The sequence below is a fragment of the Gorilla gorilla genome, chromosome 4 (assembly GCF_029281585.2).
Source record: "Gorilla gorilla gorilla isolate KB3781 chromosome 4, NHGRI_mGorGor1-v2.1_pri, whole genome shotgun sequence".
Taxonomy (NCBI): Eukaryota; Metazoa; Chordata; class Mammalia; order Primates; family Hominidae; genus Gorilla; species Gorilla gorilla.
Genome location: NC_073228.2, coordinates 57,296,056 through 57,311,348, shown reverse-complemented (window position 1 = coordinate 57,311,348; position 15,293 = coordinate 57,296,056). Strand labels below are relative to the sequence as shown.

At 41.5% G+C, this 15,293-nt stretch overlaps 1 protein-coding gene across 11 annotated transcripts in view; it reads left to right on the top strand.

The window, feature by feature from the left end:
• The window catches only part of AP2B1 (adaptor related protein complex 2 subunit beta 1), a 141,732-nt gene that overhangs the window by 116,176 nt on the left and 10,263 nt on the right, over positions 1–15,293 (top strand). For all 11 annotated transcript variants that reach the window (XM_055388444.2, XM_055388441.2, XM_019027218.4 and 8 more), the window contains 2 exons: positions 8,359–8,443; positions 9,369–9,455. In XM_055388444.2, coding sequence (XP_055244419.1) covers positions 8,359–8,443; positions 9,369–9,455 — 172 coding nt within the window. The remainder of the gene's footprint in view (positions 1–8,358; positions 8,444–9,368; positions 9,456–15,293) is intronic.

Here is a 15,293-nt window from a genome sequence, read left to right as displayed (position 1 = left end):
TTTTATGTTTTCAAAGTGCCTTATAATTTCTGTTTGCTTTCCTATTGATGTCCCTAAAAAGCAAGTTAATATTGTTATGGTCACATGTTGCACATGACATACCAAAGAAACAGAGGGTTAGGTAATCTTCTTGGTACCATCTGTGATCTGCTTTGGGCATTCTCAAAGCAGAAGCTGAGGTGTGCATTCTCTTCCTTCACTCATTGAACCCATTTTCTCACTGCTTGCTTTAGTGTGTGTGTATTGTGGCTTTTATACTTTTTTGACTGCAACTTACAGTAAGAAATGTATTTTACATAGTGTATACACACACACAATATGTAAAACTGAACAGTTTCAGGAAATATTACTTACTCTTCATGAGATGCACTGTGATATTTTTCATTTTTTTTTTCAATGCCAGTTTGAACCCACTTAGTTAATTTTAAGAACTACCGGTTGGTCATGACCCACCAAGCTAGGGATACTTGAAGCTAAAGGATACACAATAGCACATTTTCCTACAGCATCAGTTTTATTGAAAGGTAAAGAGAGAAACACATATTAAAACATATATGGGTACATTATGGGATTTAGCATGGAACTTCAAAGATATTTTGTTCTTATGATAGTCTACTTCATATTATACCCCTAATCTTGACCCAGCCCCATGCCTCCTTCACAGTATGTGTCCATTCTTTCCTCTTCTGTTACGGAAATACACTAGAAAAATGTGAGAAGTACTGTGCTTTTGGGACTTTGTTTGTTTGTTTGTGAGACAGGATCTCACTCTGTTGCCCAGGCTGGAGTACAGTGGTGCAGTCATAGCTCACTGTAACCTTGAACTCCTGGACCCCTATCCTCCTATCCTCTTATCCTCCTGCTTCAGCCTCCTGAGTAACTGGGACCAAAGGCTCATGCCACTGCAGTCAGCTTTTTTTGTTTTGTTTTGATAGAGACAAGGTCTCACTTAGGTTGCCCAAGCTTGTCTCGAACTCCTGGCCTTAAGTGATCCTCCCTCCCCCTTTGGTCTCACATAGTGCTGGGATTACAGGAGTGAGCCACTGTACCAAGCCCCATAGAACTTTTAAGTTCATTATTGTGTAAACCCAAGTGAGGTCAGAAACTTTGTATAGTTTATTTTACAACTGTTATTCTTACTCAGCACCTATTCTGTGCCAGTCACTATTCTAGAAACTGAGAATATTGTGACAAATAGAAGACAGGAATTCTTTCCCTCATGGAATTTATATTCTACCACAAGTGGGGTATGTGGCATGGGGACAGGCAATAAACCAGCAAATCAGTACAATACATAGTATATCAGATGGTAGGGAGGACAGTGGAAAAATATAAAAGAAGTATTGGGACAGTGGAAAAATATAAACTGGAGTTGGAGGTTGGGTGGTACAGTTTTACAAAAATATGTTGGTCATGGAAGACCTATCTGAAAAGATAATATTTGGTTAAAGCAAAGACTCAAAGGAGACAGGGAAAGAATCATGGATTTCTGGAGGAAGAGCATTGTAGACAGAAGAAACAGCAAATGCAAAAAGCCATGAAGTAGGAGTGTACCTGCTATGTGCAAGGAAGGAACAACAGGCTCCTGCAGCTGGAGTAGAGCTAGCAAGGAGGAGAGTATTAGCACGACCTCAGAGAGGTTGGAGGAGTTGGATTATAGGCAATTGCGACTTGGTTTTTATTCTGAGTGAGATGGAAAGGTTTGAGCAGAGAAATATTTATGAGCTGACCTACATTTTAAGATCACTCTGGCTGCTATGTTGAGCATATACTGGGGAAGCTAGGTGCTGTGAAGGGAATGTATAGGGGGATGTGGCTGGAAGACTAGTGGAGAGGCAGAGAGACCGTTAAAGGCTTTGCAGAATCCCATAGTAGTTACCGAGTTTGGGAAGACAGCAGGAGGTTGTATTTGGAGGTGGGGAGGGGAGATTAAGAGTTTGGTTTTACCACAATGAGATACTATCTCACACCAGTTGGAATGGCTATTATTAAAAAATTTTTTAAAAATAACATGCTGGTGAGGTTGTAGAGAAAAACACAACACTTATACACTATTGATGAGCATGTAAATTAATTCAACCCTTGTGGAAGACAGTGGTGATTCCTCAAAGACCTAAAAATGGGCCGGGCGCAGTGGCTCACTCCTGTAATCCCAGCATTTTGGGAGGCCGAGGCGGGTGGATCACGAGGTCAGGAGATCAAGACCATCCTGGCCAACACGGTGAAACCCCATCTCTACTAAAAATACAAAAAATTAGCCGGGCGTGGTGGCCAGCGCCTGTAGTCCCAGCTAGGCTGAGGCAGGAGAATGACGTGAACCTGGGAGGCGGAGCTTGCAGTGAGCCGAGATTGCGCCACTGCACTCCAGCCTGGGTGACGGAGCCAGACTCCATCTCAAAAAAAAAAAAAAAAAGACCTAAAAATGGAAATACCACTCGACCCAGCAATCCCATTACTGGATATATACCCAAAAGAATACAAGTCATTCTATCATAAAGACACGTGCACACATATGTTCATTGCAGCACTATTCACAATAGCAAAGACATGGCATCAACCTAAATGCCCATCAGTGATAGACTGGATAAATAAAATGTGGTACATGTATACCATGGAGTACTATGCACCCATAAAAAAAGAATGAGATCATGTCCTTTGCAGGAGCATGGATGGAGCTGGAGGCTATTATCCTTAGCAAACTAACACAGGAACATAAAACCAAATACCACATGTTCTGACTTATAAGTGGGAGCTAAACGATGAGAACACATGGACACAAAGAGGGGAATAGCACACACTGGGGTCTGCTAGAGGGTGGAGGGTGGGAGAAGGGAGAGGATCAGGAAAAATAACTAATGGGTACTAGGCTTAATAGCTGGGTGATAAAATAAGCTGTACAGCAAATCTGATGACACAAGTTTACCTATGTAACAAGCCTGCACATGTACCCCTGAACTTGAAATAAAAGTTAAATTTTTTAAAAAAGAGTTCAGTTTTAGACATATTCTTTTTGAGCAACCTATTATCCAAGTGAAGATATTAAGTAGGCAGTTGGTTATATATGTGATCATTGATTTCCCTCAAGCAATCTAGGCATGATGTTATAGCTTTTGGAAAATAGTTTGGAACTTGTCTGGATTATATCTTCCTACTACCTCTACCTGTTGGGATAGTGAATTTTTAAATAAGAAAACAAGAAACTGTCTTTCTCTTTTCCTGTCTCCCTCCAACAACAATATCATGCTCTTTAAGACTGATTTAGTTATATTTAAGAGCAATCAGCATCAGGATTGGAATTAAACTGGCTTCATACTGTGTTTTTCCCTTGGTTCTTTTTTAACACCCAAAATATGATTGGCATATCCTTGGAGGACCTAGCATTCTTTGGGTTGTGATCCACTACCTGTGTTATCCTTTCTTAGCATGTAGATATTATTTAACTCAGTGATTTGAAACCAAAAGAACCCATACATCATCCCATCCCCCCATTCCTGCCTCATTGAGAATCAGTGTGCCTAATCAGAGATGTTGCTGATGGGATTCTGTTATGTATATGAATGATATGGAGGTAGAAAAAATGTTGAGAAACACAGTGTTTCATTTTTATTTGTTCAACATCTTCCGCTTATTTTCATGCAACAAATATTTTTTGAGGTAGTCAATATGCTAGCGAAGATGAGAGACAGACCCTCCACTCAAGGAGCTCATTGTATTATATAGGTGAGCCGGAAGTAAGCCATTATTATATGCTATCATAGAATTGTATGCGTTGGGTGCTGTGGGGAGGTGTTAGAGCTTTCTGGGAAGTGTTAATCTTGAACTGAACCTTAAGGTTAAATAGGTATTTTCCAGACAGTGCTAAGCTTAAGGAGAAGAAAATATTAAGCAGAAAGAACAACATATTGGCTGGGTGCGGTGGCTCACGCCTGTAATTCCAGCCCTTTGGGAGGCTGAGGTGGGCAGATCACGAGGTCAGGAGTTCGAGACCAGCCTGACCAACATGGTGAAACCCCGTCTCTACTAAAAATACAAAAATTAGCTGGACGTGGTGGCACACGCCTGTAATCCCAGCTACTCAGGAGGCTGAGGCAGGAGAATCGCTTGAACCTGGGGGGCAGAGGTTGCAGTGAGCCGAGATCGCGCCATTGCACTCCAGCTTGGGTGACAGAGCCAGATTCTGTCTCAAAAAAAGAAAAAAGAAAGAACAACATATAAAAAAGGTACAAAGCTGTGACTTTCAGTGTTTGGGGAATAAGAAGTAATTTTGATGTGGTTGAAGTTAAGGAAATAGGCTGGAGAGGTAGTCTGGAGTCAGATCTGGGGAAGCCTATGTTCTTGAAATGAACCCAGTTCTAGCCTAGAGTGAAAATATGAGAGCTGCAAAATACAGATTTTGAAAAGCTAATGTAAAAGAGATGAACTGCTTCCCCCAATGAATGACCTGTGTAGTTGATCCTGTAAAGAGATGATAATTTACCAAGGCAGTAGCAAAAGGAATCATTAAGCTAACAATCTGCGGATAAGCCTTTTAAAAAGTCTCTTCTAATCTCTTTTTTAACATAATAGTAGTACTACATCTGAGCATATGTAAGATTTCAGATAAGTCTAATGTGGTTATCCTTAATTAGGATGCTGAGTAAAAAAGGTAAAACAGGAGATGGTGAAAGCAGAGTGAATTTTTTTTTTTTTTAATTTGAGATGGAGCCTTGCTCTGTTGCCCAGGCTGGAGTGCAGTGGTGCAATCTCAGCTTACTGCAGCCTCTGCCACCTGGGTTCAACTGATTCTCCCAGTTCAGCCTCCTGAGTAGCTGGGACTACAGGTGCATGCCACCACGCCCAGCTAATTTTTGCACTTTTAGTAGAGATGGAATTTTGCCTTGTTGGCCAGGCTGGTCTCAAACTCCTCACCTCAGGTAATCCACCTGCCTCAGCTTCCCAAGGCTCACATGGTGGCTCACGCCTGCTGGGATTACAGGCGTGAGCCACTGTGTCCAGCCGAATTTTTCTTTTTTGAACAGACACTTTCTACAGTACTTATGAGTCAAGGCTGTTCACTGTGCTGTGCAAATATTAACTCATTATCCTCATAACAACCCCATGAATTTAGTACTTTGTGATCTACATTTTACAGACAGGAAACTGTCAGAGTCAGAATTTGAAATCAGGTGTTCTGGCTCCCAAGTCCATGCTCTGAACCACTGTATCTGCCACTTCTGATGTGTGGGTGTCCTAGCTCCTCAGAAAATTGTTCTACAGTAGAAGTCCCAGGAAAGCCCTCAGGGTGTCCCAAAACTCCTGAAATTCTATGGCAAAATGTTGTGTGTACATTTTTCAGCAAGAGAGTCAGTGGCTTTCCTCTGTTTGTCCAAAGGGTCTACAGTGCAGAACAGTTTAGCACCACTTACCTAGAGGACCTTTTCGTGTCCTTTCCATTGTTAAAAGGCTCCTGTTGGCATAAGGATTCTTTTGGAAGAACAAGATGTTTACAAACCCATTCAGACTTCTTAGATGACAATGTTCTAAATTAATTGCTTATCCGGTTGATCTTCCTGGGAACTTTTTCCCAAATATTTATGCCAGGTCCCAGATTCAGAGATCATAATTATTTCATGTAGGGTAGGGCCTGGCATCTGTTTTGAAAAGCCTTTCCAGATGATTCTGATACAGGTCTTCAGTTAAGAACCACTAATATTATCCTCTAGAGAATGGGGATACTACTTTATAATCAAAGATAATCACTTGCATTTCACATGAGACCTTTACATGACCCACCATTAGCCTACCCCCATCACCCCAGTTTTCACTTTTTTTTTTTTTTTTTTGAGACAGTTCACTCTTGTCACCCAGGCCAGAGTGCAATGGCACAATCTCGGCTCACTGCAACCTCTGCCTCCCGGGTTCAAGTCATTCTCCTGCCTCAGCCTCCCAAGTAGCTGGGATTACAGGTGCCCGCCACCACACCCAACTAATATTTTTTTTTTTTTTTTGTATTTTTAGTAGAGATGGAGTTTCACCATCTGGCCAGGGTGGTCTCGAACTCCTGACCTCAGGTGATCTGCCTGCCTCAGCTTCCCAAAGTGCTGGGCTTACAGGCATGAGCCACCACACCCGGCCCCAGTTTTCACTTCTAAATGTTCTTTACAGAGCCTAGCGCTGTCTCAAGGTCTTCTTGGTGCCCTTATTTGAAATAAGAATTCTCCTCTCTTATCTGCCAAGTACCAAATGAGTTAGAAAATACTCTTTCCCGGAAGCCCACGGCTGGCATAAATCTTTGAAAGTAGTGCTCTAGTACATCCCTTGTTGTTGTTGTTGTTGTTTTGTTTTTTGTTGTTGAGACGGAGTCTTGCTCTGTCACCAGGCTGGAGTGCAGTGACACGATTTCGGCTCACTGCAGCCTTGCCTCCCAGGTTCAAGCAATTCTTCTGCCTCAGCCTCCTGAGTAGCTGGGACTCCAGGCATGTGCCACCACACCTGGCTAATTTTTTGTATTTTAGTAGAGACAGGGTTTCACCATGTTGGCCAGGATGGTCTCGGTCTCCTGACCTCATGATCTGCCTGCCTTGGCCTCCCAGAGTGCTGGGATTACAGGCGTGAGCCACCGTGCCCGGCTTCCCCTTTTTTTTTTTGACAGAGTCTTGCTTTGTCACCCAGGCTGGAGTGCAGTGGCGCTATCTCAGCTCACTGCAGCCTCCACCTCCCAAGTTCAAGCTATTCTCCCACCTCAGCCTCCTGAGTAGCTGGGACTACAGCCACGCGCCTCCACGCCCAGCTAATTTTTGTATTTTTGGTAGAGACGGGGTTTCTCCACGTGGGCTAGGCTGATCTCGAACTCCTGACCTCAAGTGGTCTGCCTGCCTCATCCTCCCAAAGTGCTGGGATTACAGGCGTGAGCCACTGCACCCACCCATGCTCTAGTACATCCTAAAGAATGCCTTTAGTTCCTCTTTCCTGACATTACTCTGCTTAAATTCCCCAGATTCAAGCTTTTTGAGAATCCTATCTCAGCATTTTGGGCATCAGGCCATGTTATATATAGGTCACAAACTCCTAGCCTTGTTAGTTGACAGGTTAAAAGCAAGGAGAATAATTGGATGGACACTTCTGGGAGAGAGAACGCAAATATTATGGAGAAGGGAATACAGGCACCATTTAAAAAGTAAGGAAGGTAAGTTGATACTAAATGTAGAAGAACTGGAAGTACTTTAGAAAGAGGATATTTGGATCTCATAGCCACAGTTTTAAGAGGTCAGTATGCTGTTGAAGTGTAGACATTTGCCATAAAAGACAGAGAGTGAGAATAGTGTACTAGATAAGCACTTTTTAACTCTGTGTTTTTAGAGCAAAAGTTACTGATCATAGAACTTGCTCAGATAAATGTTTTCCTACAGCGCTAAGAGCATAGATGGGAAAGTCATTAGTGACAGAAACCAGTGGGAGGTGGTGACTTAGAGCAAGTCTCCTCCTACTCCCTCTTCTTACAGTATAAGGGCCTTATGATGTGCTGCTGTGCAATCTGCCTGTTCCTGAATGTATATACCAATCAGTGTTGCCCTGAATAAAAGTACTTACTGTAGCTTTAAAAAAAAAAAAAAACCGCATGCTCTGAATTAAGCAGGCTATGGTAGAATCATAGTCAAGAAGTTTGTATTGTGAGAAGAAAATGTATTTATTTGCTCGCTTAAAGGTTTTTTGTTCTTATAGTCATCAGGTTTACCAGTGTTGGGCCAAACAAGCTTTTTCCAACCATAAGACCTGGGAAATAAGGTTTTATAAAAGAAACAACTTTAAAACTGATATTTAAAAAAATAAAAAATAAGAGGTAGTATAGCACTAGTTATTGTGGGGAGAAATAAAAATCAAGGTTTAGTGTCAAGTTTCTGTTTGAATCGTAATTCTTCTGTGTACTAGCTACATGACTCTGGATGTTACTTAGTCTTTCTAAACCTGAGTTTCATTATCTGCGAAATGAGAGGGGAATGATATCTACTTTGTTTAAGATCATTATAGTGTGAGTTAGAAATAATATCATTAATAGGTAACTTAGTAAGTGGTAGCAGCTACTATTAATAATCATAGAGAAAAAAAATCACAGACTAGATTATTCCTGGTATACAAGTTGTGCCTTGAAGACAGGCCTTCTGGAAGGAGGTAGAGTTGCAGGTTGTCACAGTTCTATGACAATGGAGTAAGTAAGGGTGTGCTTTGCAGTATATGGGCCAGTTTGTTTGATTTGGGGAGACCTGCACTGAGAGAAAGAGGAAGGAAAAAGGGAGGCCTATTTCTAGACACAGTGCTGTTCTTTTCCTCCTACCTGGCTCCCTGCGATGTCCTCATTTGACCTTGTTGCTTTCCTGGCAGGTGGCTGTGAAAAACAATATCGATGTCTTCTACTTCAGCTGCCTCATCCCACTCAATGTGCTTTTTGTAGAAGATGGCAAAATGGGTAAGTACCTTCCTGCCTATCCTGCTGAATATACCTTTGCCCTTCCTCTGCATGTCAGGCAGAGCATAGCCCCAGAAGTTTTGAGTTATTTTGAGGTTAAAAAAAAATGGGTTAAGGATATTCTAAAGCTCTTAATAATTGCTCATTATTTATTCTCCTGTGTCACAATTGTTCTTGCTCTGCCATTGGTCTCTAAATCACAGTGCCCAATATCTGAATAATCCAGTCACCCCAGGATACAGAATAAGAGGTTTGGGGACCAGGTAAATATGGATTCGAATCTCAGCTCTGCTATTTATTTGCTGTGTGACTGGTCAAGGTGATAAACTTTTTGGAACTTCCGTTTCCAAATTTGCAGTGTAAATAATTTTTATAATTATTTCATGAGATAATACATGTAAATTTAGCACTTTACTCTGTACTAAGTTCATACTGCCTCAAGCTAAGAATTCAGTAATTTGTAATAAACCGTCAGAACTCCCGATGTGCCTATTGACATTTCTCTCTTCCCTTATTTATGAATCACAATCTAATAAAACTGGCTTATATTGGTGCATATTAAACTATGTTAGCACTTAATTGATTTGATTCTTACAATAGCTCTTGGAGTAGGCAGGACAGATGTAATTATAGATAAAGAAATTAAGGCTCAGAAAGGTCATAAGTCACCAAAATAGGAAAACAAGGGAGCCAAAATGAAACCCTAGATATAGACTCTTTTCCAATTATCCTAGTGTTACTGATGACGGATTAATTGATCTGAAGTATAGCACTTTTGTAGAGCTCAGCATTGGCTCCATTCCCAGCCTGCTGCTAGCTGTATTGCAAGAGCCAGCATGCCAAAGGAAAAATGATGCAAGGCATCGAAAATCAGAATACTGACAGCTTATGCACATCCATCCTTCCCCTCTGCTTTCCCATACAGAGCGCCAGGTCTTCCTTGCAACATGGAAGGATATTCCCAATGAAAATGAACTTCAGTTTCAGATTAAGGAATGTCATTTAAATGCTGGTGAGTAATATACTCTAAATTTCAGTTTCATCTTAGTAAATCAAATTAGATATTTGAAATTTTAATCTTTCTTTTGCCTACCCTTTTATCCTCCCCCGTATCTACTATGTTTCTAGTGGGTATATATGGTAGATGCATTACTTTGCAAACCTCTGTTTAAAAACGTGATATGTTTTGATGTAGGTACTAGATTACTTACAAGCTAACATTTAAGAAACAAGCTAGAATCGACCCATCTACCCAGTTCTTCACTAAAGATGTGTTAGTTCTGTTACTTAAACATCCTAATAATCAAAATCTGAAGTGGCACTTGAGAACATGCACTCCCTTAGTAATTGAAAGGACCATTTTCTTCTTTTATATCAATTTTTGGTGTTGGAGGAAGGTTGACTTTCTTTCTTAGATTCTGTACTTAGAACCCTGTGTTTATAATGAAATAATGTATCATCATTAGTGAAGGCCTCGTTGGGCCAAGTATGGTGGCTCATAACAGTAATCCCAGCACTTTGGAAGGCCAAGATGGAAGGATCTCTTGAGTCCAGTTCAAGACCAGCCTGGACAACATAGTGAGACCCCATCTCTATAAAAGAAAAAAAAGCCTAGTTGGTAACCTTTTGCTACACTGCTCTGTGCCACCTTTCATATGATGATACTAACCTCTTTAATCACCGTTAAAGAGCTCCGTACTCTTTCATAGTTAACTTTGTTACTGTTAAAGAACATGAAAGGGGTATCCCAAGAAGAGAAACAATAGCAGCTATTAGTCCCTTGGGCTGTGTTTCTCTGAAGGATTTCTCAGGAATGAAAGGAGCCCTATGTTATTTAGAGTCCTGCCTTTGTTTCACTGTTGCTCTCTCTTTCTCTTTAGAGCTCTTTCTTTCTCTCCTTTTGAAGTTAGTACTAGGCTTTGTGAGTTTGAATGAAAGTGAGCCTTGGTGCTTGGTCGGTACCTCCTCTTTCCTCATTTACCCGTCATTTACTCCTGCATACATTGGTGGTTCTCATAAGGGATTTCCAGCACATTGCCATCCTCCCCTTGCAGCTGGAGCATAGCACTGGGGAAAGGAGGCAACACGGCAGCACAGAAAGCAAAAAAAAAAAAAAAACACACACACACACAAAATAATGCCTTCTCATTCCAGCTTCCCCCACCCCGCTCCCCGGCCCAAGATGGAGTCTCGCTCCATTGCCCAGGCTGGAGTGCAGTGGCACAATCTCGGCTCACTGCAAGCTCCGCCTCCCGGGTTCATGCCATTCTCCTGCCTCAGCCTCCAGAGTAGCTGGGACTACAGGCGCCAGCCACCACACCCAGCTAATTTTTTTGTATTTTTTTAATAGAGACGGGGTTTCACCCTGTTAGCCAGGATGTTCTTGATCTCCTGACCTTGTGATCCGCCCGCCTCGGCCTCCCAAAGTGCTGGGATTACAGGCATGAGCCACTGCACCCAGCCCAGCTTTTTGTTTTTAATTTTAGTTTTTTATGGCTCTATGTAATATTCATCTTCTGTGTTCAGATGAATCTTATAGGGCTTTTGAAATCCAACATCACAGTGATCAGCTTTATCCTGTGATACCTCTTTTAAATGTGATACTCCTATAGGCTCTCTCTGAGACATTCAGGAGACTGAAGCCCTCCTGGAACCCTCAGAATAAAAGACATTCAGACAGGCATCTTTGCATATAGAAACTTCAGGCAGATGTTTGCCTCTGATAATTGTTTCACGTCTCTGGAGCTCTTGGAGAGGTGTTTGAAGCATGGTCTTCTGTAATTTCCATCATAATAATTAATTGTTTCAATTAATTCAGTAATAATTGATTTTTTTCATTTTGTGTCATATTTGAAGAAGATGACAGTGTCATCTTTCCCTCACTTTGAGGCTCACTGGTGGATCCTATTAGAGGAGCCACCTCTGTACCCAGCTAGGAAGAGACCAGGCCCCTGGTTATATTCACCTTTGTGGGAGTTGGTTCAATGGCAACATTTCAGATAGAATGTTCCTCAGAACACTTTTCCCTTAAGAAAAAGGGTTTTGGGCCGGGCACGGTGGCTCACGCCTGTAATCCCAGCACTTTGGGAGGCCGAGGTGGGCAGATCACGAGGTCAGGAGATCGAGACCATCCTGGCTAACATGGTGAAACCCTGTCTCTACTAAAAATACAAAAAATTAGCCGGGCGTGGTGGCGGGCACCTGTGGTCTCAGCTACTCAGGAGGCTGAGGCAGGAGAATCAGCTTGGATCCAGGAGGCGGAGCTTGCAGTGAGCCAAGATCGCGCCACTGCACTCCAGCCTGGGTGACAGAGCGAGACTCCATCTCAAAAAAAAAAATAAAAATAAAAATAAAACAAAAAAAGCGTTTTGTTATCCATGAAAGTTGAAAAATACAGCATATGCTAGGCTTCACCTGGAAATTGCCATTGCACGTTAGCAGACTAAAAGTTCTGAGAAGTGTTATACTGAAGAAACCTATTTAACTCAGTGTTAACTGAACTTATTTGGCTTTGGAATTTAAAATCACAAAATACTTATTAGTAACATCATGTGGACCACCAGTATTCCTTGAATATGATCTGGAAAACACTCTCCGAGAGAGAACAGAGACCAGAGTGATTGGAAAGCAGGTTTTGTTTCAGACATGTTCAGTATGAAAGGGATATGGTTGTTCAAAAAAGAAAATAGAAGTTGGGGTGACTGAGGACTTTGGTCTGTCAAAATAACAGAAAAGAAAAAATCCTCCTGCTTTTAGACTGGAGTTTTGAACTCTTATTGCACCTCGGCATGTTTTTGTGATCTTATCAAAGAGGAAGTGTCTGGCATTTCTCCTAGTGGGGCTGTGCCCTTTGATGTCGTTTCTCAGAGCAAATTCAGTTTTGATCAGTTCTGTCATGGCTTCACGCCAATCGCTCCATGCTGTAGGTGCTCCAAATACCAATGAATCAGATTCCAGTGATACACTGCTCTGTGGCCATGCCGCACATGAAACATAGGGGAAAACAGTCATTTCATTTTCTCCAGGAGTCCAAGGCCAACATTTTCCCACATTAAATTACTGCTAGTCTTGCAAGACCACTTCCTGCAACTAATCCTTTCCAGCTCTTCCTTTGAGTCCACCCCCAGGTCTGGAGTGCCCTGGCCTTTAGATTTCCTTCCAGTCTCGAGGGCTCTATTAACATGAACGTTTTTGGCTTTAGTGCCTTCTGATTCAACACCCTGGGTCTAGCTGAGAGCTAAAAATACCATCCTTTCCAGCTGATCTGCCCTAATCACAATAGCACCAACACTTTAAATAGCTTTTCTGTGCTAGCATAGACATTTGACAGATGGAACTAACACTCTGAGGGCTACAGGAAGTCACAGGCTTAAAGGACTTACCAACTTAGCACTGAGCTTTACTTTGCTCTTTCATGTCTTTCTAGAGAATAAAGAAAGAGACCCTCTTCCCAAGTCTTAATAATTAATCAGATCTTAAGAGAAAAGTGTATGGTGGGAGTGCTTATGATGCCACTAATTGTGTTAAGTACTAGAAAATGTTAGATCAGAAAGCTGCTAACAGAAGTCTCTCCTTTCTAGCACCAATCATTTCTGTGGATGTTGGGAGATCTGTATGAACCTGTTTTACATCTTACCATTACAGCTGCATTTGGGGTTAATAGGTATCTGGGACTACTATCTTAAGTGCACAAGAAGTAGATGCATCTCCAGCCATATCTGGAAAGGAATCTTTGTGACGAACAGTTCTACAAACCTGTTTTTTAAATTAAGTGTTTATAATATTAAGAAAAGCTCAGAGACTTAATGTATCTATTTTCATTAGTTAGGTACTGTAATGAGAGACAAATATTTGTTCCAGCATGGGGGCTAGGTAAGGGTGAATTCTGTTTCATTGTTTTGTTGTGGCTCTCCCCACCCTTTGGAATATTTCAAAAATGGAAACACTCTTCCAGCTAGCACCTAACTATCATTTGGTTGCTTAAATGGTAAAAAGCATTCTTTTCAGCAGTCATAGTGGTTTTGAACTTGCTAATAAATACCACAGCAGGGCCCCAGATGTAAATTCCCCCATTCCCACTCTCTAATATGAGTACCTCCTTCACCCTTGTTGCTGTCAGAGGATGTGTGACCTTAGCTAAAGTAGAAAGATAAAGGAAGGAAGATCACATGGACACCTTCTAAGAGTTCAGGCCCCAGATTCAAAATGCCAAATTTATGGAAGGATACAAATGAACCATAAGAAATCTTATATTGGCTGGGCTCAGTGGCTCACACCTGTAATCCCACACTTTGGGAGCCTGAGGCAGGAGGATAATGTGAGCCTGGGAGGTCGAGACTGCAGTGAGCCATGATCACGCCACTGCACTCCAGTCTGGGCAACAAAGAAAGACCCTGTCGAGAGAGAGAGAGAAAGCAAGGAAGGAAAAAAAAAGAAATCATATCTTGAAGGAAGGGTAACTATATTTGACCATCTTTTTTTATTCTATGCTTTGGGATAAATCTCAGTGTCTTATGCCTCAGATGATATCATCAGCACACAGTGAAACAATATTACATTACATTCTCATTATCAAACTCTCACAACTATAAGATTCCGTCCTGTTTCCCAGAAGGTCAAAATGTGTTTTAAAAAATTAAAAACTATGATATCTTGTCAAGAATTCTATCCCAGTCAGACCAGGAAGCCTCCTTATATCTGGCTTCCCTTGCCATTCATCATACATTTAGCAGAATCTCATCATTCTGCAATCCGTAAATCTTCAAACTCAAACCTAATAACTAAAATGTATAAAAATCGAATCACACATACTAATGTTATGGAACCCTCTCTCTAGTCTTCTGATAAAAATCACAGTACAATCATTCATTAGGAACAGAGTCAGGTTGCTGGCCAGAATGCTTCCAAATGTATTAAAGTTACATCCATTCAACTTGCTTATTCTTCCTGGCTGTTTGGCATGTTTTCTAATTCTAGAAGAGTGAGAATAAGAGAGAGAGAGACAGAGAGAGTTTCTTAGCTTGTCATCTCTTACATAGGTGGTGAAATAATTGAGAATATTTCATGATTATTTCTGTAGGAATCTGGCCCTTGCCACATGTATATGCTAGAATGTATTTGTGCCTATGCGACAAGGTGGCTGTTCAACAAAGGCTCCTACTTTGTGTGTTTTTGGGTTTCCTGGGAAATGGGCAAGGGCCTAGAAAGTTAGGAATGATTTTTACAACTTAAAGCAAGCCCCTCTGTGTTCAAGACAATCCTGTCAAAAGGCATTAGCCAAACCCTAGCTGATGATGTTGCCTAGCAACCCACTCAAAGCTGCAAGAGCCCTTCATTGTGGGAAGCAGGGTGGCAACCAGAACTGCCTCATCCCCCACAAGGTGATTAAAAGGGCATATTGAGGCCCCTTCTTCCAGCAATATTGCATAGATGTACCCTGAGATACATTTTTTGACTCCTCAAATAGAGCCATTTCTTAACTACTCTGCTTGGTGTCAGTGAAGACCTTGGAAATAAACGGGGAAAAGCTAAGTAATAACTAAGTGTGGTAAAAATGTCTCATGAAAGGAGTCTTAGTGCCTCCTCTCCTGAGCTGTCAGTGGTTTGAATGTGCGAGAAAGACATCAGGGTGAGAGCTACCTGCAAAACTAGTTCACGTCTATGTCTATGGTATTATGTAAATATTGGCATCTCCAACACCTATCAGAGCAGATATTGATGAAAGGTACCTGTTGTATTGCAGATAACGTGGGAAACACAGTGATGAAAAACTCCAGGATCCCTTTGTTCAGAGAGCTTACCATTTAGAAGGGTAGAAAGACCATCCATCATGGCAACCTTTTCCCAGAGA